The sequence below is a fragment of the Dermacentor andersoni genome, chromosome 6 (genome assembly GCF_023375885.2).
Source record: "Dermacentor andersoni chromosome 6, qqDerAnde1_hic_scaffold, whole genome shotgun sequence".
In the NCBI taxonomy this organism is placed as follows: domain Eukaryota; kingdom Metazoa; phylum Arthropoda; class Arachnida; order Ixodida; family Ixodidae; genus Dermacentor; species Dermacentor andersoni.
The window spans coordinates 176,675,853-176,699,918 of NC_092819.1; the positions used below are offsets into that span (position 1 = coordinate 176,675,853).

Below are 24,066 nucleotides of genomic sequence, written 5' to 3' on the forward strand. Positions count from 1 at the left end.
GCGGTCCGGCAGAACAACAAGCCTCAGAGATCGGTACAACGGCCTCCAAGCGCCCTGTGCGTTTGCATGTGAAGCCGCATCAACATCAACATCATTTCGACGCCGTGCCAGAGAGCGAGAAAGCGTTATGGCGTCGTGCAAGCGAGGACTCGCGTCATGCCGAAGCTCGGATAAAAAAGACGCCGGGTGCTCAGCATAGAAGAAAAATTAGACATCGTCCGTGCTATCGAACGAGACACGAAGAAGTCTGTGCTGGCCCGCGACATGGATCTGCTGTTGACTACAGTTTGTGGCATTTGGAATGCGAAGTTGCTCGGCAGCGCTGCTGCGACCGCGAAGAGATGTCAGCTACGAGGCTCGACTTTTCGCCATCGTTGCCTCTGTTGTTGCCGAAGTGTCGACTAGCGACAGTGATGAGGACGACACGGAAAGCGACAGCACGGGCGATTCAGGCCTGACAGTGGCAGAAGCTGCGCGTTACGTCAGCCTCGTGAGTGCAATCGTCCTAACGAGAACAGGGGCGCGATAACGTAACTATACCAAACGAAAAGTTTTCCGAACTCCGGCACCCGGCAATGAAAAAGGCGCCCCGGGACTTACGCAGCACTAGTGCGCGCGTGCACGGAGAATACGCAACGCCAACGAGGAATCTGCTGTGCGAGTGTTTGCCGAGAGGGGGGCTGCCTGAGAAGCTGGCACGCAGCTTGAGGCTGGCACGCAGTTTGCCTGCAGCTGGCACGCAGTTTGAGGCTGCTGTCGTCGTGCTAGGCCGCCGCGGCATCAAACGAAAATAACTTATGTCGCGCGAAGTGAATAAATATTGCATGTTTTTTCCCCTTTCGTCGCACTCTCTCTGAGTTCCGTTTTCGACAGGTAAGTGGGCGATCTCATGCTATTTCGGTTAAACAGCACTACCGTTTAGTACGTACTTTTTCCGAGCTCCGGCCGACTACGGTTTAACGAGGTTTCACTGTAGTAACGAAAGTGCGAGCTAAAAGGGAGCGAATTAATGACGACAATATTTACATGACCGATGCGAAAAGAGGCTGTGGGGCGCGAAACACTGCACAACAAAGAGAAGCCTCGGGAACACGCAGACGACACGAAGGTACCACGCCGGCTCGAGAAGGAGAGGAGGCACGCCAGGGCCAATCAGAGGGCTGCGCCTCGGAGAAGCACACGCTTTGCTCAATCAGTGTCGCTCTTTCCGGATTTCACCCTTCGAAAACGTCACCGATGCCATCACTCAAAGAATGCCTTCGTCATGTTGAAAGGCGCCAAAACGAAGTACGGGAAACCAGCTTTCAAATGAGACCAAGATGGCGGCGATCACCCTGCATCGTCTGGAGCTTTGGCAGCTTGAAATTAGGGCACATTTTCGAGCTGGGCCTTTAATTCCAGCCCACCAATGCTTACAAATTGTCGTTTTTTTTTAGATACTTCGAGATGGAATTGAGCAATAACACTTTGTGGGGTGATACTTTGGACAATGAAGACTTCAAAATCGCTATTTTTGAAAATTGGCATTTCTTTTTTTCATTTTTTTCGATTTCAAACCAGCGTCGCCCCTTAATTAAATCTTTGGCAATACAGTTGCCAAGTGACATTTCTAATGCCTAGAATTTGGACATATCTGATTAATTCAACATGCTCGACTATAGTGGCGATACCCCATCTACGATGTTATGGAGAGCGAGCTCGTCTCAGCGCCCCACGGCCGCAGTGGTATTTGCACTACACAGCAGATGCAGATACGTGTGGCTGCGCGCAGCTGTAATTGCACATCAGGGCTGCAGTGCATGTTTGTTTTATACAGCCTGGCCGTGCTACGTGGTGCGGACTGGCTTTGTCCTGCATGGATAGTAGTCAAATCCAGACTGCGCACATCACAGTGCTCAATATGATGCTCAATACAAAGCACGCCTAGCCAGGAATGGCCAGAAGTAAGCGTTCTCTGCCGCATGCCCCTTGTAGATGCTAGCCACTATTGATTGCAAGGCGTAGCAGGCATAGCGTACGTTGTGGTCTGGGCTTAAATATCCCTTAGTTCGAGGCTAGTTGAGCGTTCTAGACTAATAGAAATAAGTGAAATCCGACGGCTACAACTCCTCGATAAGGAGTGTGACCAAGGTTTCATTCCTAGGTGGGTGGGCACAGCCGAACGTGAACAGACAATAGTCCACTTATGCTTCTTGATTAGTGTCGGCCATTGGCCAACAGCAGCCGTGTATGGGAATCTGCTATTTGACGAAATGTGGCAGCCTCAAAAAGGGCGAGGAGAAGGCTTCTGTTGAAAGCAGAGTGCTTCACGAGAATGTGACTTCGCACCCTGCTTGTTAGCTCCACACGCCATGCACGAATGCAAAATTTGGCTGTGATGTTCACAGCAGCGTATGCTTCCGTGTAATGTGTTTTTTCACCTAACTCGAGGGGTGGTTCAGGACCCTTTTAATTTGCCTTAATAATTAAACACTACTAGTGCAAGACAATTTCTCTTCAATCCTGCATTCGTGTCATGATCCGCCCGGGTTCGTGAACGAGGGAGGGCTCGAGGCACCCTCCGTTAGACAGATGCTCCACAGCATGGTGGTGGTGAACGATGACTGCAGGTCGAACAGCTCTGCTCATCGGTGTTTATTGCGGTGTGGTGACCAATGTTGCCTACTGAACCGGGCAGGCCACCGAGCCTGGCGGGCCAATGAAGATTATGCCCGAGGGGCCGTCACATGCTTGTTACAATTTGATTACCAGAATTAAGAAAACATTAAAAGAAGGACGCACAACTTACACAACATTCAAGGCGCAGTGCACCTTCGAAAGCATTCTGCTGTCGGATGTGTCCCGCTTTGTCATGTGAAACGATGGACGAGTATTTTACAAAATTTCTGACAGTCTGTAGATGTGGCAATATTGTAATAATTAGCGATGATAGAATTTTTAGATTTCTTGCACCACACAGTTGAGTTTTCTGGACTGGCCCACCTTTGACATGCAAACTCAGCCACCATGACAAACGGAAGGAAAAATTTTCATTGTGGGATGTTGTCACAGTCTCCTTGACACTGAAAGTAGCAGAAGGACACATTTGCTATGTTAAGACTGTATCTTCTAGCAGTTTCGACCTAGGCCAGGGGTCGGCAGCCCGCGACGCTACGTCATGCAGGCTGCAGCACATAAAGAGGGGTTATGTGCATCTAATGGACTGTCCATTTCGGCCACCGTTAATTGGCTGGAGCTGTACTAGTGAGAGAAGACTAGCTGGGGGAGCCTGTCTCTTTCTGCTGAAGAGCTCACTGACTGGGCTGGGGTACCAATTAGCACTTCAGCAGCAGTCAAAATGAACAGTCCAGTAGGTGGACTCTTACAGAGTAACCCCCCTCTTCCCCCAAAACGTTACAATGAGAGAGGGATCTGTAGTACAATAAACTTCCGTTGTGTTGACTCTGGCTAATTCGATTTTTTTCGGTTAATGTGATCCCAACCGAAGGTCCTGGCCTGTGCCCATACATCTCTATGAGCCCGAACTTTCATTATTTTGATCCTGCAATTAGCCTTCACTGGATAATTCAAACCTGACCAGTCAGCATGCACATGCGTGGCCCTGATGGTGACCCCGATAGGGAACCCTTTACTGTCAGTATCTGTCTCATCAGAACTTAAAGGACAGTGAATTCTTTGAGCACACGTCATCTCCCACCGAAAATGCCTTTTTTAGGACTGCCTTAGAAGATCATCATAATAGCAGCGCACAATGTCCGATTACGGTATTTACCTGATTCTAACATGGACGCTCTTTCTTTTTTTAGAAAATTGAGCCAGAAATAGCTTTTGCATTTGTATGCTCTGCCGCATATCATGGCTGTATTGTTGCGAAGCTGAATGAAAAATCATACAGCGATGCCGCCACTGTACAATATATATTAGACCCTTGCCCATCTTTCTTGCTAAAAAATCGGGCACATGTTAGACTTGTACTTTGTTTTAATGTTTTCCCCAAGTTGCCTTTTCACTTTGTACACAGAAAGCGGGTGCATGTTGGATTCAGGGGCATGTTAGAATTGGGCAAATACCGCCAACTGAGACAGCAGCGTGTTTTTTATGCACCTTGTTTAATTCGACTGGCTGGATAATTTGATCAGGTTTGTCGATCCCATGAGGGTCGAATTAACGAAAGTTGATTGTACTTTGTTTTCCATGTTGCAATGTATATGGTAGTATGTCATATGTAAGAAATAGAGAAAGTTTTTATTTCCACCTCCCTCCCTTGCTAATATGGATGCGTACCCTACAGCCGGCCGTACATTTACTTGGCCCGCAGCCACTATGAGTTGCTGACCCCTGGCCTAGGAGATCGAGTGCCTATCACCAGGTGAAACTATAGTATCAGCCAAGCTGAACAAATTAGCCATCCCCAATTTGGGAAGCATATTCTTGCCTACTGCTTAGCATGCTAAACAATGACACAGTCTTTAAAGGGACCCTGAAATGATTTTGACAATTTTGTACAAACGTACTGAGTCGTTAAAGTAGGTCCCTCTGATCATTAATTGACACATCTAAGTGCTCCGCACAAACTGTGTAATTTATTATAAGGGTTTAAAAATGTACATCGTTGCCAATCGCAGTACACTGCTCGGCGAAATTTTCAGCCGCCCCTACCCATATAACGTGAATCACCCAATTGACGTCAGTAGGGCGAGCTATCCGATTGGCTGCCCAAGGTGCGTCATCTATAATTTTTCCACCTTTGTGGTGAACAAATGATGTTTGTAATAGTTTTAATGTTGGTTAATTTGTTTATATAAAAAGAAAGTAACAGAAAGAGACTGCACAAGAACAATTTCTCGCTACACTTAAGCAATTCCGGCACACAGCAAGCGTCGTCTGCTCGTGTTACAATGTGCTCCATTTTGACGAGAGCTCCGCGGTCAGAGTCGATCTCAGTCGTTTCGTGAGCACTATGATTCGATTTTGTTGTGTTGTGGACTGCAAACGTAGCGACTGGCAATATGTCAAGCTGAGACATCGTATCCCTCTGCAAGGCAGCAGACGAGCGGACTGGCTGCAGCGCATCGCACTGTTGCTATCCGAACGGCGCCAGGATTTATGCGTTTGCGGCCGTCGCTTTACACGGGAACATTACTAATGCAATAGCATTTCGCGAGTCCGGTATTGGGTAAACACAAGTGAAAGGGGACAGGGCCTGACCATTCGACTGTGTCACTTTGCGGGATGAGCAGAAGCGCAAATGTGAATGATCTGCACGGTGCAGCCACCTGGTGGGACAGAGCTCAACCCCACACAGTAGCAGTAACGAAATGTATTCTTTTTTGCTGCTGGTGTAAATTTTTTCACAGCAGTGTGATCGCTAACAGGTTGTTTTTGTAAATGTTTAAAATGTTTTACATTGGTTAGAGCAATATTATCTCTTTCTTTGGCTGGTTAAGCTCAGCGCCAACAGGTGGCTGGACCGTGGAGACTGATCAGGCTGCTCCCGTACGTCTGCACTAAAGTTCCTTCATCAGCTTGATTTTATGCCACCACCGTTCCATCGAAATGCCCAGCTCGCCTGTGGTTACCAGAATACCAGACACGTTCGGCGCTGTGACAGAATGCTCGCAATGCACGCTGCTTCGATAGCTCTCGCTTGGGATCGACTGCCAGGCAGCTGGCAGAGAGTTTGGTGAGGCTTCGCGCACACGCTCCTAGAGAACCGGGAGTCAACGACACGACGTGCTATCATGATGCAGAGCAAGCGAAGGTGTCGCTTAGCCCCGATCACTAGGCGAACGAGTTGAGGAGAAAATGCATGACTATGGAGGAGGGTAACTTGTAATCATCCGTAGCTCTCTTAATATGAGACGTTTCACACAAATTGCGGCGCAAATGATTAACTTTAACCGCACCCTACGCGTCTACAAAATTTGTCAGAACCATTTCAGGGGTTCTTTAAGTGCCGCCTGCTAGCTTCACCACTGAGAATGATCAGGCAGCTTGAAGCACTCCGCATGTAGCCTGTACGGATGAAGGTAATAATTAAGCAAGGGAAGTAGCAGACAACCTAGGAGCAATTAACATCAGTAGGAAAATGCAGGACTTCTGGCTATCTGTCACTTGCTCTTACTATAGGTGATAGATCACTGGGGGAAGTGACACATTACAGAAGTGCTTCGGATTTGAGGGTGAATAATGAGCCTTCTGTCACTTGTTAGCCCCTGCCTGTCTTTGACGTTTGTGCTCACTAGATGGCTGCTTCCAATTTGTAGTATGTTTTCTGTGTCCCATTGCAGTGCTTATTTTTCCTTTTATACCTGTACTGGTTATTTTCAGTATAAAACCATCAGTTGCGATTCAGTGATCTGTTGTCTTCTGGTATTTTGTCCGCATCTCTTGTGCTGCTTTTGCATTAACCAAACCACACATATACTACTCAGGTGGCTCACCAGAGGCGGCAGCAGCCTGTGGCCCAGTGCTGCCCTCGTCTCCTCCCTCCATTTCAGGCACTTCCTCGGGGACACTCTCAGTGTGCGAGGGCAGCACATCACTGCTGATGCCGCTGTCGCCCAGTGAGACTCCCTCTGCAGCACGCTCTTCCACACTGGAGCCCTCGACGGACAAGCCCTGCAGTGGGTCAGCCGTTTGCTCATACATCCTCCCAGATGCAACTTCTACTACCACACAAAATAAAATCTACTGCAACACTCAAACAACTTTCTCAACACTTAGCAGTCATCTGTTGGGCCTCACCTGACACAAAGAAATATTAGACTGTCCTATGTCCCGAAGGCCCCGACACCTGCATGTATGTGCATGTGTGCTTGTTGAGGGACCTTTTGGAAAATTTTTAAACTGTTTTTAGGGCAGCACTTTCTTTACTGGCACACTCAGGAATTCACACATGCTTTTCGTGGTGGGAGCACTGAGAGGATGGCAACATTCTCTTCACGCATGCAGTATGAAAAGAACTCGCACGAGTTTAATGAATCAGAAAATGATTTCAGTGACAACAACAAATACAATCTGCCTTCATACAACCAGCAGACGTCCTCAGATGAGAGAGCACCGAAGAAGAAAGCAATGATCCTCCACAAGTGTACACTGCACCAGATCCTGAGGAATAAAAAAGGTTGCAGTTTTGCCCAAAAGGATTGACAGCCATAGCAAAGTACTGGACAATTACACAAAGTAACATTCATAGTTTTAAGGCTGTATAAATTTCGGCAAAACATATGTTTACTAACTATTATAACAAAGATGTAACATGCCAAAAAAATGAACTGATCTCACTCGATGACTGCGAGTGCTCATTGTCACAACACTGATGTAATGAAGGGCCTTGGTCTTGCTTCACCACAACGCATTGGCAATTTAGATTATGCACCCTCCAGCATTAGGCGTATGAAAACACAGCACACATACAGCAACCCACCACCTTGGCTCGCCCTTAGCCTTTGTGTATGCACCCAGTGCAAGCACATGGGCCCCAGGTGCACTGAGCTGCACAACCGGGCTAGAAGCGCTGGTCGCCTGACCTCCAACAGTGCATCAAGCCTTCCTGGCTCACCGTCGCACCAGCACAATATGGTGGGCAGGCCACTTAAATTTACCTCTCTTAAAGCGTTGTAGGGAACATCTCAAAAACAGCAAAAATTCACCTGCAGTGTCTGCGGAATCGCTATGGCCACAAAATTTTTTTTAAACCTTTCAGGGTCGTTTTTTTTTATTGCAGATTCCAATTCTTCTTAGGGACTTCTTTCGAAATAAATGTACCCTAATTTTTCTAGGGTGACTGTAAAATGAGAAAAAAATATTTTGCGTTGGTATAGTATATATGTATTCTTCATTCATCAACAACAATAAAAAAGGAAATAAACTTATAAGAATTAAAAATTTGATAGGTTGTTACACACATAGTTCAAGGCTTTGAAAATGCGCACACAAGAATATTTCGCAAGACTCAAGTGTTCCTGCTCTTACACTGTATGTACATCCACAGCGTAATCGAACTGCGTAGGTGCACTCACTCAAGAAAACTGGATGGTTGTGTGCCCGTCGGAAAAGCAAAACGTGTGAGCTCTGCCAATCTTCATCTTATTGCCAACCAGAGGCAATTAGTTTTCGCGAGTCTTCCCGCCCCCAAAAAAAGCAAGGGAAAGCATGCACGGCGACATCCTTCCTATGCGCACCCCTGTGAGCAATAAACGAGTGAGAAACAAGTGGTCGCCCTTTGAGCAATTAGTAACGAGATAGCCATCAGTTTTGCAACCGCAAGAAGCCAAAACCGCCCGCGAAACAAAACCCAAACCGCCGCCAACGCGCGCGTGCTCCAATGCGCGAGTGGTAGTACATATACAAATGTGCAGGAGCAAACTAGCGCTAAAACAAACCATGCAATGAAAACCGAGAGAGGGAAGAGCGCGATAAAAATTCCCTGTATTCCCAAATAGTGGCAGCACATGACAGAAAAGAAAAAGTGAAGAAATTGGCGCGCTTTTTAAACATACAGACGGCGCCGTAAATATACGGCATCGACCATTTTGAACTTGTTCGTGGCGCCGTATATTTACGTCATTGATCCTGAAAGGGTTAATAGTGTAGCACCCACCAATGCCACAATGCAGGGACACTAAGGTCGGCGCTCTCAACCAGCGCCTGGGTACTGGTTGAGAGCGGAAGCACGGCATGCGCAGTTCAGTTCTAGAAAAGCCTGCTGCCCTGGTCCTCTTGTTCTGGTGATCTGCTGCAACCCGTCAGTTCCCAACAAAAGATCCTTATCACACATTTGTTACCACAAGTGCTTCTACTGTGCAATGCACACAAGCTCCATAAAAAATTGTGGACAAGAGAACTAAGCTGGGTTCGTTTTTTTTTTTTACATTCAGTTCAACCAATCTTTGTTCCCAGTGAAACAGTATACAAGGGAGATGGCACAAAGAAGAGTCCACAAAGAAATGCAGAGATTATATTTTGTTTTCATTGTGTTTCTGCAGCTGAAAGTTATAAAACTGTCAGAACCGGTAATTAGTGCCATCCTGGAACTGCACAAGAACAATGGCTGTCATCAGTGATGGGGGCTTGCCACAACAGATCTATGTGGAGCCAGTTTGGAGTGTTCGGAGAAATGGATGCAGCTCACCACTTCACTGAGCATCGCTGGGAGCAGTCTACTTCATCTGTGATGTTCCACATATCGTGAAGTGCATAAGAAACCACCTGAGGGGCACACTTACAGAAGGGTAAAAAAAAAAAATTGTGAATTTTCAGTCCGGTTTAAGTTTCACTTTGTTACTTCCAGGCTGGTGACCTTTGCATGGATTTTCACCATTATGTGACCCTATACAAAATGGATAAAAAGCACATATGGGTTGCGCGAAGACTTACTGAAGCACGTGTTGCCCCTGATAACCTGCGTAACGTGAGTGTCAGGTTAGCTACACAGGTAGATGGTTCTGTTCTTGAATTCAAGATCTGCAATCTCTTTTTCTACAGCTCTTTATATGTGGCACACCAACTGGCATACCCCTGTACAGGGAAGCAAAAGTTCTTGGCTTGGAAGACCCGGAAGGCATTCAGACATTCACAAGAATGTCGAACAATGTTTTCAACGCACTCAACATCAAGCTTCCATCCAGGGGAATGATTCCAGAGAGATAAAGGCAAGCAGCCAAATTTCTCTTTCTGCTATCACTTACGCTAGTGCTTGACTTCGTAGTACCATGAATTATTCAATCAAGATGCTGCGAAATGCTGTCGACAAAACTATTTGCCTCACAACTGACAATGGAGTCCCTACAAATCATGTTGTTCTCAACGCTGGTCATTATCAATTATCTGTTCGACGTGTTGATCGCCAAGCTCAACCAGGACCTCTTGGAGGGCACACCTTGCTTCCTATCTTATTTATAATTTAGACACATTTTCCACTTCTGCTCAAATGCTTACGATTTCTATTTCAGCAGCAATTTGGTTTTGCCTGTTCATTTACAGGAGATGAATGGCACCCGACCGTCATGAATTTCTCCCAGATACTTCGCCTGCTGAGCCTTCACTGTGGAAGTGTCCACGGCTGTACTTGTCGGTGTGGGAGACGCATTGAAGACAGCCCAAGAGGTCCATCACTCAAACAGAGCAAGCTTACGAAACTAGATCCAGGCTAGGATGATGGAAATTATTGAGGGTGCTTCTAATTCTCCTGAGCAAATCAACAACTAGCACAGCTAGTTCAGAGGCAGTGTAGGCGACAGCGCGGTGTACCATATTTACTCGAATCTAACGTGCACCTTTTTTCCGATAAAACGGGTCCAAAAATTGCATGCACGTTAGAATAGAGTACAACCATAAATCCGCGTTACCATATCACCATCAGCATTCGAACCATAGGCACCTTGTACGCACTTCTAGCCTAGCTGCTGTAGCTTCCTCCATGTGCATACCTACAGGCTGTATGTGTAAGCAGGCGCTGGTGTAACCTAGTCTACCGCCCGTTTTCTGTGTTTATTCAGTCAGCATAGAAGCGATGACTGCGAAAACACGCCGAGTACACTATGACGCCGCATTGAAAAGTAAAGTTGTCATGTGCGTGGAGCCGGACGGAAATCGGGCCGCATAACGGGCGTTCGGAGTTCCTAAAACTTGCGTGCGGGACTGGCGCAAACAGAAGGAGCATATTTTTGGCAGAAAAGCAACGAGGAAGGGTTTCAGTGGACCGAAGCAGGGCCGCTTCGCCGAAATAGAAGAGCTGCTCGCGAAATACATGCAAGAGCAGCGAGCGACTCAGCGGCCTGTGACGACCGATCTGCCCGAAGTACGGGCGATGCAGTTAGCCCTATAGAAAGGGCTAATGCGGAGTAACTTCAAAGCAGGCAGGAGCTGGCTATCAAATTTTATCAAAAGAAAAGTCTTTTCTCTTGGAAGGTGGACAGGAATATGCCAAAAATTGCCCAAAGAATATGAATAGAAATAAGCACAGTTTTCAGCAGTACATTTTGAAGTTGTGCCGTAGAAACGGCTAACGCTTCAGACAGATTGAAAATTCCAATCAGACGCCGCTCTACATTGACATGCTTGCGACCACAACCATTGAAAAGAAGGGGCCGAAGGAAGTGCGCGTTTTGTCTTCCGGCCACGAAAAAACTTGACTCACCACAATGCTTTGTTGCACTGCGGATGGGCACAAGCTGCCTCTGTATCTTATCTTTACACGGAAGACGCTCCCGAAAGGAATCGTGTTTCCGAGTGGCATGATTGTGCACGCGAATGAAAAAGGTCGAATGACCACGGGCTTGGTTGCTGACTGGATTAATAACGTTTGGCAGAAGAGACTCAGTGGCAGTTTGGGTCTGCGTGGGATGCTTGTGCTCGATACCTTCAGGTGCCACCTTGACCAGCGCATCAAGGACAAGCTGGCTGCATGCAACACCGGCCTTGTCGTGATACCTGGCAGCATGACATCGCAGCTCCAGCCATTTGATCTTTGTTTGAACAAGCCAGTGAAAGATAGAATTCAGCCGCTCTACACTGAATGTAATGTCCCTCATGTAATGTCCCGCCAGGGACCCTTGAGGTTCAAATAAATAAATAAAATAAATAAATAAATAAATAAATGGCTTGTCAGTGGCTGCCACGAATTTGCAGGTCCTTGCTGGATGGGTGAAAGATGTATGGTGCATGATCCCGTCTGCCCATGGTCGACAAGGTCTTTAAAAACTGCGGGATTTCAAATGCCATGGACGGCACCGAGGATGGAATGCTTTGGTCTGTTGATAGCGATAAGTAGTAGTCTGATAGCGACAAGTGATAACTATTGCCCCACGCGATTCATACTGGCGCAGTGAAAATCTTGCCAGCAAGGTACGCCGCTTCCATTTGTGTTTTTAATTACTGCAATTTAGTGTATTGGGAATAAATATTTTTTTTTCCAAATAGTATTTCTATATGAAAGCACGAGGTGCGTGGTAGCGTACTCCCTTTTTATTTTTTTGTCATGGAAAACAGGTGCATGTTATAATTGAGGTCATCATTTTTTTTATTTTTTGGCCACGGGAAATGGGTGCGCGTTACAATCGAGCGTGCGTTAGAACCGAGTAAATACGGTACTACTTATCTGGGAATGTTGTACACAAAGCGAACAAGCACAGTGTGTGTCAGTTGTGTCTGCAGGATATTAGCTCCGTGGTTTCACTCATCAATTTTCAGGCATAGCTGACCATGTATCAGAGCTTTAAAGAAACGAGCCTCGGATCATCAAGATGTTACAGTTCATAAGAGTTGCGAATGACTATGTCTTTCTCCCTTGATGTGGCAGGTCCTATTTTGAAAGGCCCTGGACGAGCTGGCGAGCTGCATAAGTGCAATCTTATGCGGCTGTGTTGTGATGAGCACATATCCATGCCAAATAGTGAACTTTTTTTATTGTCACACGGTTGCACTGTCATGTGAGGGATGTGAACTGCCGACCAGAAGCTTGCGAGATAGTCACAATCGCCAACAAAAAAGCACATCTTTTGTGAAGCTGCAATGTGTGAAGCTTTTGAGCCTTGCAATAAAAGCTTGATTACCTCATTTAGAGAGGAAACTTTTTTTTTGCAGTTCCTAGTGTATGCAAACACCGTCCATGAAAGATAGTTCAACATGGCTTCGCTGCTAGTGCTTTCCCCTTTAAGTTCACTCAGTCGTAGCCTCTCCCCAACTTCGGAATAGGTCCCAATAAGCTGTACATAAACCAGTGATGCACATTGCATCTGCGGCAATGTCAAGTTTAAGAATGTCACTTGCTTGGCAAACCGACAATCGGCCAGCGCTTCCTAGCGCAGGTGGCCGTGTCATCTGGTAAGCGGAAACGAAAAGGGGCCACACATTGGCAGCCGCCGCAGAGGGAGTTTGACAACTCAAAGAAAGATCTAGTAACGTGGGTACCGGCCGCCTGGGCTCAACATGTTGCTGCCACCGATGACATCAACATCAATTACACTGCTGCTACAGATAATTTTTTATGCAGAACAATCGCCGGGTGAATGAACAGATGTCTTAATTTTATCTTTTGTGAAAAGCGACAAGTATCAATGCCAGTAGCACGAACGACAGCTGTGATATGAGGCAAGCTCTACAGCCTGCATGCAGCTGCTGCTGCACCACATGTATGCAAGACCACAGCCTGTTGCTCCGCAGTCCGGATGCAAATGTATACGACAATTAATAAAGCGTTCACAAAACGATGCATTTTGCGATTGTTGGCACTTGTTTTCTTTAATGCCATATGCTACGACTTCGAAGAAAAAGGCGTTAGGCCTAGAGCACCCTCTGCACTGAGCCAGCCAAGAGCAGTGGGCGGCAACGAGGCGCTTGTGTGGTCATCCCAAAAACTCAACATTAGCCTTGCAAGTCGTCACGAGGCATGTTGTTGCAGGAAGCTTGCCGCTAGCATGCTTGTTCCTTAAAGGGCCCCTTGCCAGGTTTGGCTATTTCAAACAGACAAGTGCAGCGCTGACGACTGTATCTGCAAAGTATTACACTGCTGCACACCCGCGAAAACAGCTGAAATCTCAAACCAAATTCAGTACACCCTTTTTCTTGAGGGAGTTGTGCTAACGGCTGTAGAGTTCAGGTCAGATGCACAAGTGTGCCTACATAGTAATTCCCACTGCTGAAATGTCACTCACCGTGATGCATGACTTCGAGACCTATACAAATCAACATCAGTTATTTGTTTGATGTGTTGCTTCACTAGACAATTTAAAGTTTCGAGAACTAATAAAACCTACAGCCTTAATGTCTGAGAATCTTTGTGATACTCCACACCGTACCAAGAGGAACATACTTCCACTTCATCTGCTTGTTTCCATGTTATGCAGTCATGCGTGCAGGAAACAAAACTGTCTCTAAACGTTCCCACACTGAGGGAACTATTTCAATGTAGTGCAGAAACCACCAGCTATTAACGCAGGTGTTCTCATGCACGGCATGCAAAATTCTGCACAGCACAAAACAAGACAAACGCAGCAGCTCACACAGAGGACTGTCCCCAGAATAGCGCCAAGCAGCAAAATGCAAGAGAGAAAAAGGAAGGCGGAACTCGTGACCTATATGCGGCGCAATCCTCCAGCTCCGGTATGGGAGAATGCAAGGAAGGAATTTCGCTTGCAGAGGCTAGACAGGGGCAAGTAGAAAGAGTACGTATATTGGCGGTGAAGCTCGCCTTCTGAAATCATGGGTTTGCAACATTTAAAATATTTCTATATTGCTACGCACACACTGATCTGAAAATGAACTTTTAGCACATAACCAAAATTTGTTTTGGGGCATGGCAAGGAACCTTCTTGTGCTGGAATGTATTTCTCTGCGGCTGAAAGCACGCTCCCGCAGGGCGCGCCGAGTCATTGCGCCTGACACATGTATGGAACCCCGTGTCACTGACGTCACGCTGGTTCTACTTAAATGGCTGTGGAAATAAAGACGGGGCTCTTTCCCTTGCTGGTGTTTTCGACTACAGTCGTCTCCTGTCTTTCGTCGATCTCGCACTGATAGCGGCGGCGCCGATGCGACATGGTGTCAGAAGTTATGCAATCCACCCACTTTTGAAAAGCGATTGAAAAGAGCGTCGAGACGTCATCAGAAAGGGAGGCTGCAATGGCCACTGCATCGCCGCCGGGTCTTCAGCAGCCGCCACCGCTGCACTTCGACACTACCTCAGAGTGGCCGGCGTGAATACTGCACTTCGACGACTATCACTATGCGTCGGGCCTGAATGAGCGCCCGGAAGAGGCACAAGTGCGCAGTCTGCTTTATACCATGGGTCGACAAGCAAGGGACATCTTCGCCACCTTCAGTCTTTCTGCAGAAGATTCGAAGAAATTTGAGCTGGTTAAAAAGAAGTTTGACGATTACTTCATCAAGGAGAGTAACATTGTCTACGAAAGCGCTTGCTTTCACACGCGGCACCAGATGCCTGGTGAGTCAATTGACCAGTTTATGACTGCTCTACACGTCTTGGCGGACAAATGCGACTTCGGACAATTCAAGCAGCGCCTTATCAGGGACCGGTTCGTCGTGGGCCTGCGGGATGAAAAACTTTCCGAGTCGCTCCAAATGGATCCCAAGCTGTCTCTCGCAACAGCTCTGGCGAGGGCCCGCCTAAAAGAGACCGTTCAGCAGCAGCAAGAAGAACTTCGAAACTGCAACGAAGTCCACGAATACACACCGTGCAAGCCATGTGAGGACGTCAATGTCGACGCAGTGGGCTACCGCAGGAAATCGCAACGCAGCAAGGAAACCCGGCCGACATCAGCTCGTTCCGAGGGACCGTGCATCTTCTGCGGAGGCAACTCGCACCAAAGGAGGACAGCCTGCCCAGCGAAAGGCCAGAGGTGCTTCAACTGCGGCTTAAAGGGACACGTCAGCAAGGCGTGCCTAAAAGGGACTTCTTCAGGCTACCAGCGAAAGGTACAAGTGTCGTCCGTACAAAAGGATAGTGGGGAGGTCTTTTTGGGCGCGGTCGAGGCGCCTCGCGCCAAAGCGCGTAACGTTCAGGTATTGCTCAACTTCGTGCCTGTTTTTGCAAAGGTCGACTCAGGCGCAGAAGTGTCCGTAACTCCCACATCATTTCCAGGACTTCCCACGAGCTTGGAAAAGGCCGACGAGGTCTTAACTGGCGCTAGCGGTGACCGCCTAAATGTTCTGGGCAAGTTTCAGGCGGATATATTTTGGAGGGGACAAACTTCGCACCAAACGTGTTATGTGGTCAGTCCTTTGCGCCATGTACTGCTGGGTTTGCCGGCTCTCGAAGCGTTGGGAGTCATCAAGTTCGTTGACTCTGTGGCTCACAAGGAACCCAACTACGAAGTTTTGTGCCCTCAGGTTTTCAACAACTTGGGCACTATGCCAGGGGAGTATACAATAAGGCTTAAACCAAATGCTGTTCCATTTGCAATAAGCGCACCGCGCAGAATTCCTATACCGCTTCAGGAGCCTGTAAAACGAGAACTCGAGAAGATGGAACAAATGGGCGTCATTCGTAAAGTCGAAGAGCCAACAGAGTGGTGTGCCGGCATTGTACCTGTACAAAAGCACTCGGGAGATGTAAGGATCTGCGTAGACCTTACGCAATTGAACAAGTTTGTCTTAAGAGAAAGATACACATTGCCTACTGTCGACCAAGCACTGGGCTCTCTTGCCGATGCAAAATGGTTTTCCAAATTAGACGCGAATTCCGGCTTCCATCAGGTGCGACTCAGGAAGGCCTCAGAAGTGCTGACCACGTTCATTATACCGTTTGGGCGGTACTGTTTCACTAGGTTGCCATTCGGGATTACATCAGCTCCAGAGTATTTTCAAAGAAGAATGTCTGAAATCCTGGCAGGCCTTCCTGGCGTCGTTAACCTGATGGACGATATTCTCATTTTTGGCGACAGCAAAGCGCAACATGACTCTAGACTATTGAACGTCTTAGCTAAGCTGGCCCAGTCTAACGTTACCTTAAACAAAGCAAAGTGTGTGTTCGGTGCTCGAAGCATAAGTTTTCTGGGCCATTTACTCAGCGAGGAAGGCGTACAGCCGGATCCGGCCAAACTCAGAGCCATTAAAGAGCTGAAAGCACCCTCTGATATATCGCAATTACGCAGTGTTCTGGGCATGGCCAACCACCTAGGCCGTTTTTTGCCGAACTTGGCGCAAACCACTGCCCCGCTACGGGAGCTTTTGCAGAAAGAGACCGACTGGGCTTGGGGCCCTGCTCAGAACACGGCTTTTGAAAGCTTGAAATCTCTTATCTGCTCAGCAAAGTACATGGCTATGTACGATCCACGCCTTCCCACGATTCTTTCGGCGGACGCCTCGTCTTACGGTCTCGGTGCCGTCCTTTTCCAGAAACAACGCAATGGCGAGCGCCGGCCGATAGCGTTTGCTTCAAGGTCACTGACCAAAACTGAGCAGCGCTATGCGCAAGTGGAAAAGGAGGCACTAGCGTTAACATGGGCTGCCGAAAGATTCGACGAGTACATAAGAGGTATTGAGGTGATCCTTGAAACGGACCACAAACCTCTCGTTTTGTTGCTTGGTAAAATGCCTATTGATGTGTTGCCGCCAAGGGTTCAGCGCTTCAGAATGCGGCTGATGCGGTATCACTTTAACATTGTGTACGTTCCCGGTAAAAGCTTGATAACGGCGGACGCTCTTTCAAGAGCACCTACGAAAGCAGATAAACTAGCCGGTGAACTGACCGTCTCGGAAGTGTCGTCTTTCGTCAAAACATGTGTGCAAGGACTTCAAATGGGTGACAATTTTGTTAACAGAATACGCGATGTGCAAAAGATTGATGTCGTTTGTCAAGCCTTGCTTAAGTTGTGTCGCGAAGGCTGGCCGAAAAAACCAAAGCTTCCTTGCTACTTAGTTCCGTACTGGCAGGAAATAGCACTAATTGCCGAATGCAATGGCATGCTGCTAAAAGGGACCAGACTGGTGGTACCTCAGTGCCTAAGAAAGGAAGTACTAAAAAAACTACAAGATGGACATCAGGGAATCGCGAGAACTAGAGCTTTGGCAAAGGAATTGGTCTGGTGGCCAGGCATCGGCGAACAACTTGTGCGGCAAGTGAAAGAATGTGTTACTTGTGCGCGCTTTGTCAACCAGAACTCGGAGCCACTGATTTCAACCCCAACGCCAAGTTTCGAGTGGGAACGAGTTGGAGTCGACTTGTGCTTTATTAACAACTGTCATTATCTTGTCGTGGTCGACTACCTGTCACGGTATCCGGAAGTAGCCCTCCTTCCCTCAACAAAAGCTAGGGTGGTGATAGAAAGGCTAAAAAGCATTTTTGCACGCCATGGCATCCCGGAGACCGTAGTGACAGACAATGGACCACAATTTTCTTGTACAGAGTTTGATAAGTTTGCACACGATTATGGCTTTGGTCACGTCACTACTAGCCCTAGGTACCCTCAGGCTAATGGGGAAATTGAATGTATGGTTCAAACAGTTAAGCGCCTGATCCTTAAATCTAAGGACCCGTACTTGGCTCTGCTTGCCTACAGGGCAACCCCAGGCATTCTTGGCCCTAGTCCGGCTGAAATCCTCATGGGCCGGCGTCTTAGGACAAGAGGTCCAATGGCGCCGCAGCTGCGTGGTCCAGTGCAGCCACCGCTGCGTAATCTTGCGGCCAAAGACTGCCAACAAGAAGCTACAAGCACGGTACTACAACAGGCGCCACAGAACCAGAGAATTGAACAAACTAAAAGCTGGTGATTCCGTTTGGGTAACGGACATGAAGACTAGAGCAACGGTGCTAGCCACAGCCGCTACACCGCGGTCCTACATAATACGCACCCAGGATGGGAGTACGCTGTGGCGTAACCGACGAATGCTCAACCACTTGCCAGAACAGAGGAAGGCAGAAGGCAGCTACGAGTTTCCAAACGAAAGTGATTCATCCGAATTGGTTTTTACGAACAGGGAGTCACCCGATACCCTAACAGATTCGTTACCTTTAGCATCGGGGGCTATGACTTCGACTTTAGTACCTTCTGCTTCAGTCTGGTAGAGTGGTTAAGCGACCAGTTCGATACGGGATTGATGAATAAGGTTTTGTTCGTGGTAGATTACCACTGAGGGTTCTTGCTTTTTGTTCATGTGCGGGTGTGCTAAATGTCATGCGCGAAAACCACTTTCATTTTGCAAAAGGGGGGATGTGCTGGAATGTATTTCTCTGCGGCTGAAAGCATGCTCCCGCAGGGCGCGCCGAGTCATTGCGCCTGACGCATGTATGGAACCACGTGTCACTGACGTCACGCTGGTTCTACTTAAACGGCTGTGGAAATAAAGACGGGGCTCTTTCCCCTTGCTGGCGTTTTGGACTACAGTCGTCTCCTGTCTTTCGTCGATCACGCACTGATAGCGGCGGCACCGATACGACACTTTTAACCCTTGCAGGGTCACAGATGTAAATTAGGCACCGTGAACAAATCCCAAAAGGTCGATGCCACATATTTACAATGCCATCTGTATGTTTGAAAAACATGCCAATTTTTCAACTCTCTGTTGACCAGCAACTGCTGCCACTCTGTCTATTTACAATAATTTTCTTCCTTTCTTCTATTTTCTTTTTTTCACTTCATAGTCTTTTGGTTTTAATTCCATGACCTGTTTACAGTAGCATGCCAGCTACCGTTCACGCATTCACAAGGTGGCTACTTTTAGTTTCGTCTAGCAGGCCGTTCCCGTTTGTCACTGTGATGAAAACTGATGTCTATCCAGCTTCTAGTCTCTGAAAGGGTCACCACTAGATGCTCGCTTGTTTATTGCTTACAGGGTTATGATTGCATCTTCTCACAGGTGGGCGCTAGCATATACAACTGATGACGGCATATACGAACAATGCTGCCATGCCTGCATTTCTTTTCTTGAGACATTTACAAAAGCTTATTGCCCCTCGCTGGTGATGGGACGAAGGATTACTGCAAGTTTCTGACTCATTTGGCTTTTCTGACAAGCACACAACCTCAGAGTTTTCTTGTGTGCGCTCACATTGTGACATTGGGTGTCCGCAGCAGTATAGGCTCACCCAGAAACACATTCGACTTGAGAATTGTGCCTTGTGACAGGAAGCATACGTGGTAATCAAGTTGATGTTTGCCTCTGCATGCATGGCCCCATGCTTGTTTAGTTATAAGCGAATGTTTACTGCAATTTATGTGGCCTATGGAACTGCAAACTTTTCTTCAAGTAATTGTCTGATACTTCAGCACAATGCGTTGGCGGGCTCGTTGGTGCGCATCCATAATTACTTTGTTTAGTGCAAAACAATGGACACAAGAAAGACGACAGGACAAGGCGCTGCTCTGAACTGACATCATTTTATTGCGTCACTCCTTTATAGACAGCAGAATCTCGAGGAACATGCACAGTGAGCACCATGTGCAGGAACCACCAGCATCCGATCACAAGAGCGCCCTCATGCGACAGAATCCAAAAAACCATATTCAGCGCTGTACAAGGCTAAGGAAGGCGCACTAATGCACTGCGACCCCAATGACTGTATGAAGAAAGCTTCCGATAACTCTCGGGCGGTGGTATCACAGCTCTTTCTCAAAATCGTAGTATCACGTAACATGGCTTTGCACTTGCATATTTTACAATGTTGAGCCAAATGGGAACCTGTGCCTGTTGGTATGGAATACTCATGTTCTCTAAGGTGCTCGTTAACACAGCGTCCTGACTGCCCTACATACACTTTGCCACATGACAACGGAATCTTATATACCACACCAACGCTGCAACTACAAACTACAAAAAAAGAACCACGCGAAGACACGACACAGCTGTTTCCATGGAGGTAGCTGCTGCACACGCATGCATTCAGTGTACTTGCATGCTCACGGAATCGCTGTGACAACTCAACACGCCAACACCTGTGAGCATTCTATTCATGGATGTGGCGCAAGTTAAAGGCACACAGGAAAGAAGATGGATAAAGCACCAAGTGGCGCTCTTTCTGTCCGCTTTTTTTCTCAAACTACAAAAAAAGAACCATGCGAAGTTTGTAGATTGCAGGGTCGGTGTGGTATTGGCGGCGAGGAGTTACGGAGCCGGCATCTATCGGAAACGCCTCGCTGGCGTAGTATGAGGGATCACGCGGCGCGCTCCTCATAGGTTTTGCTGTCAGCGCTCACTGAAAACACCACGCGCAAGCTCTCCCGGACATTTCTGTAAGTACTTTCGAAACGAGAGAAGTTTTTTTACTGTCTAAATAATAACCTTGGGCAAACTGAAAGCACAGAATCGTTTACAGATGCTGTCTCTTTACCGAATACGAACAGTGAACGCCACTGCGCGTGGTTGCCATGATGGAGTCTCTCGAACAGCTTCTTGTGTGAAAGGTAGGTAAACGCTGAGAGCAAACTATGTGAAATATGTTCTTATAATATTTGTATAACTAAATGGAGCGTAATGGAATGAAGCCTCAATGCAGCGATCGCACAGATTCGCAGCGACCGACTGCGCGTCTGCATGCTTGTCCGCGCACTGTTTCGCTTTCGCCGTGCGCATGTTTTCGCACCGTGCCATGAGCTTTAGGCCACAAAATATGAGCATTTGACAGTATACAAGCAACTATTGTTGCGTGGGCGCTTCAGAGCTGTTCAAAAATAATTTCATTGTAGAGACTTCGACGCCTGCGGGGACTGCGATGTGCCGTCGCGACGATTCAATCTTTTTTTTTCTTCTAAATTCTTGGACGTTTCAATATTATTTCTAGAGTTGCATCGCACTGTATGTTTATCGGTTTTCTCAGCGTGCAATTTCCCTCTGCTTCTTTTTTGTAATCCAGTACATTCATAACACAAACATGATGATGATGATTGAAGTTTATTGGTGCAAGGGTATCTAAGGCCAAAGAGCGCCAGGACATGTGTTTTGGTTCAGTAAAATTGTGGGTTTAGTGCTACGACTTAAAATAGAGGCTGTATAGAGGCCTACAAGTAAGACAAATCTATAAATACTAGTGGATGAATTCTAAAATAATTACGAAGATAAATATAATGCCTTAAATGTATTGGTTATAGGTACACATGGTAAATTATTGCGGATTGCCCAGGTCCCTTGCCGTACTATGCAAGAAGTGCAAGAGAGCTCAGACATACTTTTGTGCATTAGATTGTGCCTCACCTGTGAGGCACAATCTGATGGTTAGGCTGATATGAGATAATGTCTAGAAATTAAACTTCTGCAAGATAATTAAGCACTCTTTTAAAGTTAAAAAATACATCCTCTGATAAAAACATTGAGGGATGGGGAGGTATATGATTTGAGAAAAGTTCCCTAAAATGAGCCACTCGCTCTCGGTGAAGTTGAGGACATTGAATGAGGACATGTAGGACGGTTAAGTTCTCACCGCAGCGTGTGCACGTCGGTGGATCAGTTGCAGTCAAGAGGTATTTGTGTGTGCCGTAAGTGTGTCCTATTCTGAGTCGTGCCAGTGTGACTTTGGTGTGTCTATCAAGCTTCAGTGGGAAAGGTTTGGTTAACTGCGGTTTAAGCAGGTGGAGCTTATTTTCAACTTCCTTGTCCCATTCAGCTTGCCAATGATTACGGAGCGCCTTTCGTACCACAGGTTTCATGTCCACGCCAGGTATCCAGCTTACATCAACGGTATTCCGATGAACCGCTTGTCCAGCATATTTGTGCACCATTTCATTGCCTGCGTTTCCAGAGTGGCCTGGTACCCAGCATACAAGAGCTAGGTTTTCTTTATACGCTACGTGAATGTGTTTAAGGAGCATGTTTAATACAGGGTTTCGGCTTGCTTTGCCACAGGACAGGGCTGTGACAACGCTTAAAGAATCTGTGCATATTATAGACTTTTGTATGTTGTGCTGTACTATATGCTCAACAGTTATCAGAATACCGTACGCTTCCGCTGTAAAGATGCTGCTATGTTTATGTAAGGTTTTAGAGTTGGAGAAGTTTCGGCCATGGGCTGCACATGATACCGAAGTTGCAGACTTTGAAGCATCAGTGAAAAATGCCATAGATTTATATTTGTCTTCAAGAGCCAAGAAATGTTGCTGGATGAGGGCATTTGGACAACTCTTTTTGTTAAGTTCAGTAAAGGACAAGTCACAGGTGACTGTACATTCATCCCAAGGTGGGATGGGTTCAACGTAGTCGCTGTCCTGCAGATCTATGAAATCTACTCCGAGTTTTTCTGCAACAGATTTTACTGCTAACGGGAACGGCGGGGCGTGTGAAGGCCTGTTTAAATATACAGTGAAAGGCTGGAGCTCGGAAAAAGTACGTACTAAACAGTAGTACTGTTTAACCGAAATAGCATGAGATCGACCACTTACATGTCAAAAACAACTCGGAGAGAGTGCGATGAAAGGGGGAAAAACGTGCAGTATTTATTCACTGTGTGTATTTTTGTTTGATGCTATAGCAGCAACGACAGCGGCCTCAAACTTGCTGAAGCTGAGCTTTTCAGCCAGCCCCCGTCTTCTCGGCAAACACTTGCATGGCAGATTCCTCGTTGGCATTACATATTCTTCGTGCACGCGCACGGTAGTGCTGCAGAAGTCGCGGGGCGCCTTTTTCATTGCGGGCTGCTGTTCTCGCCTCGACGATTGCATTTATGAGGCTGGCCCAGCTTCTGCCACTGTCGGGCCTGAATCACCCGTGTTGCCACTTTCCATGTTGTCCTCATCACTGTTGCAAGCCGACAGTTTGGTAACAACAGAGGTAACAATGGCGAAAAGTCGAAACGCCTAGCCGACATCTCTTCACGGTCGCAGCAGCACTGCCGAGCAACTTCTTCGCATTCCAAATGCCATGCACCGTACTCAACAGCAGATACCTGTCGCATGTCAGCGCTGTCTCCTGTCACGTTCGATAGCACGAACGATGTCTAATTTTTCTTCTATGCTGAGCATCCAGCATCTTCTTTAGCCAAACTTCGGCATGACGCGAGTCCTCACTTGCCCGACGCCACAACGCTCTCTGGCACACCGCCGAAATGATGTGGCTTCATGCACGAACGCACAGGGCCCTTGGAGGCCGTTCCAATCTCTGAGGCTTGTTCTGCCGGGCCGCCCGATGGAGACGACGCACCGTCGTGTTTGCACGACGAAAAGTGGAAACACTATGTGTTAACCGATACATACGCAATAAGCTGGTACAATTTGAGCGGATACAAAACACATTATGTTCAATGGCCGCTGAGTCAGGGATTTCACTTTACTACTTTTAAAACGAAACTACTGTTTAAGCGGGTACGGTTTAATGAGGTTTTACTGTAACTGACATGTGGACTGATCACTTATGAGTGCTTTGCATGGATATTGTTTTAGAGACATGGTTCTTATTGCGTAGGTGACTCCGAGATATGTACGCTGATAATCCAGTGGCCACTGATCCGACTCTGCATAGAGACTTTGGACAGAGCTGGTACGAAAGGCACCAAGTGCAAGGCGGATACCTAAGTGATAGACAGGATCGAGTACCTTAAGTGTTGTCTTTGAAACCGACTGGTAAACAATTCATCGATAGTCTATGCGTGACAACACAAGACTTTTAAAGAGAGATAGG

General features: G+C 47.1%; 1 protein-coding gene and 1 pseudogene across 6 annotated transcripts in view; one reads left to right on the plus strand and one right to left on the minus strand.

Annotated features, from left to right (window-relative positions):
* LOC140219041 (uncharacterized) overlaps window positions 1-12,509 on the plus strand; it is a 500,311-nt pseudogene extending 487,802 nt beyond the window's left edge.
* The window catches only part of LOC126523914 (uncharacterized), a 171,241-nt gene that overhangs the window by 110,652 nt on the left and 36,523 nt on the right, over window positions 1-24,066 (minus strand). For all 6 annotated transcript variants that reach the window (XM_055066990.2, XM_055066988.1, XM_055066989.1 and 3 more), the window contains one exon: window positions 6,444-6,621. In XM_055066990.2, the coding sequence (XP_054922965.1) occupies window positions 6,444-6,621 (178 nt within the window). The remainder of the gene's footprint in view (window positions 1-6,443; window positions 6,622-24,066) is intronic.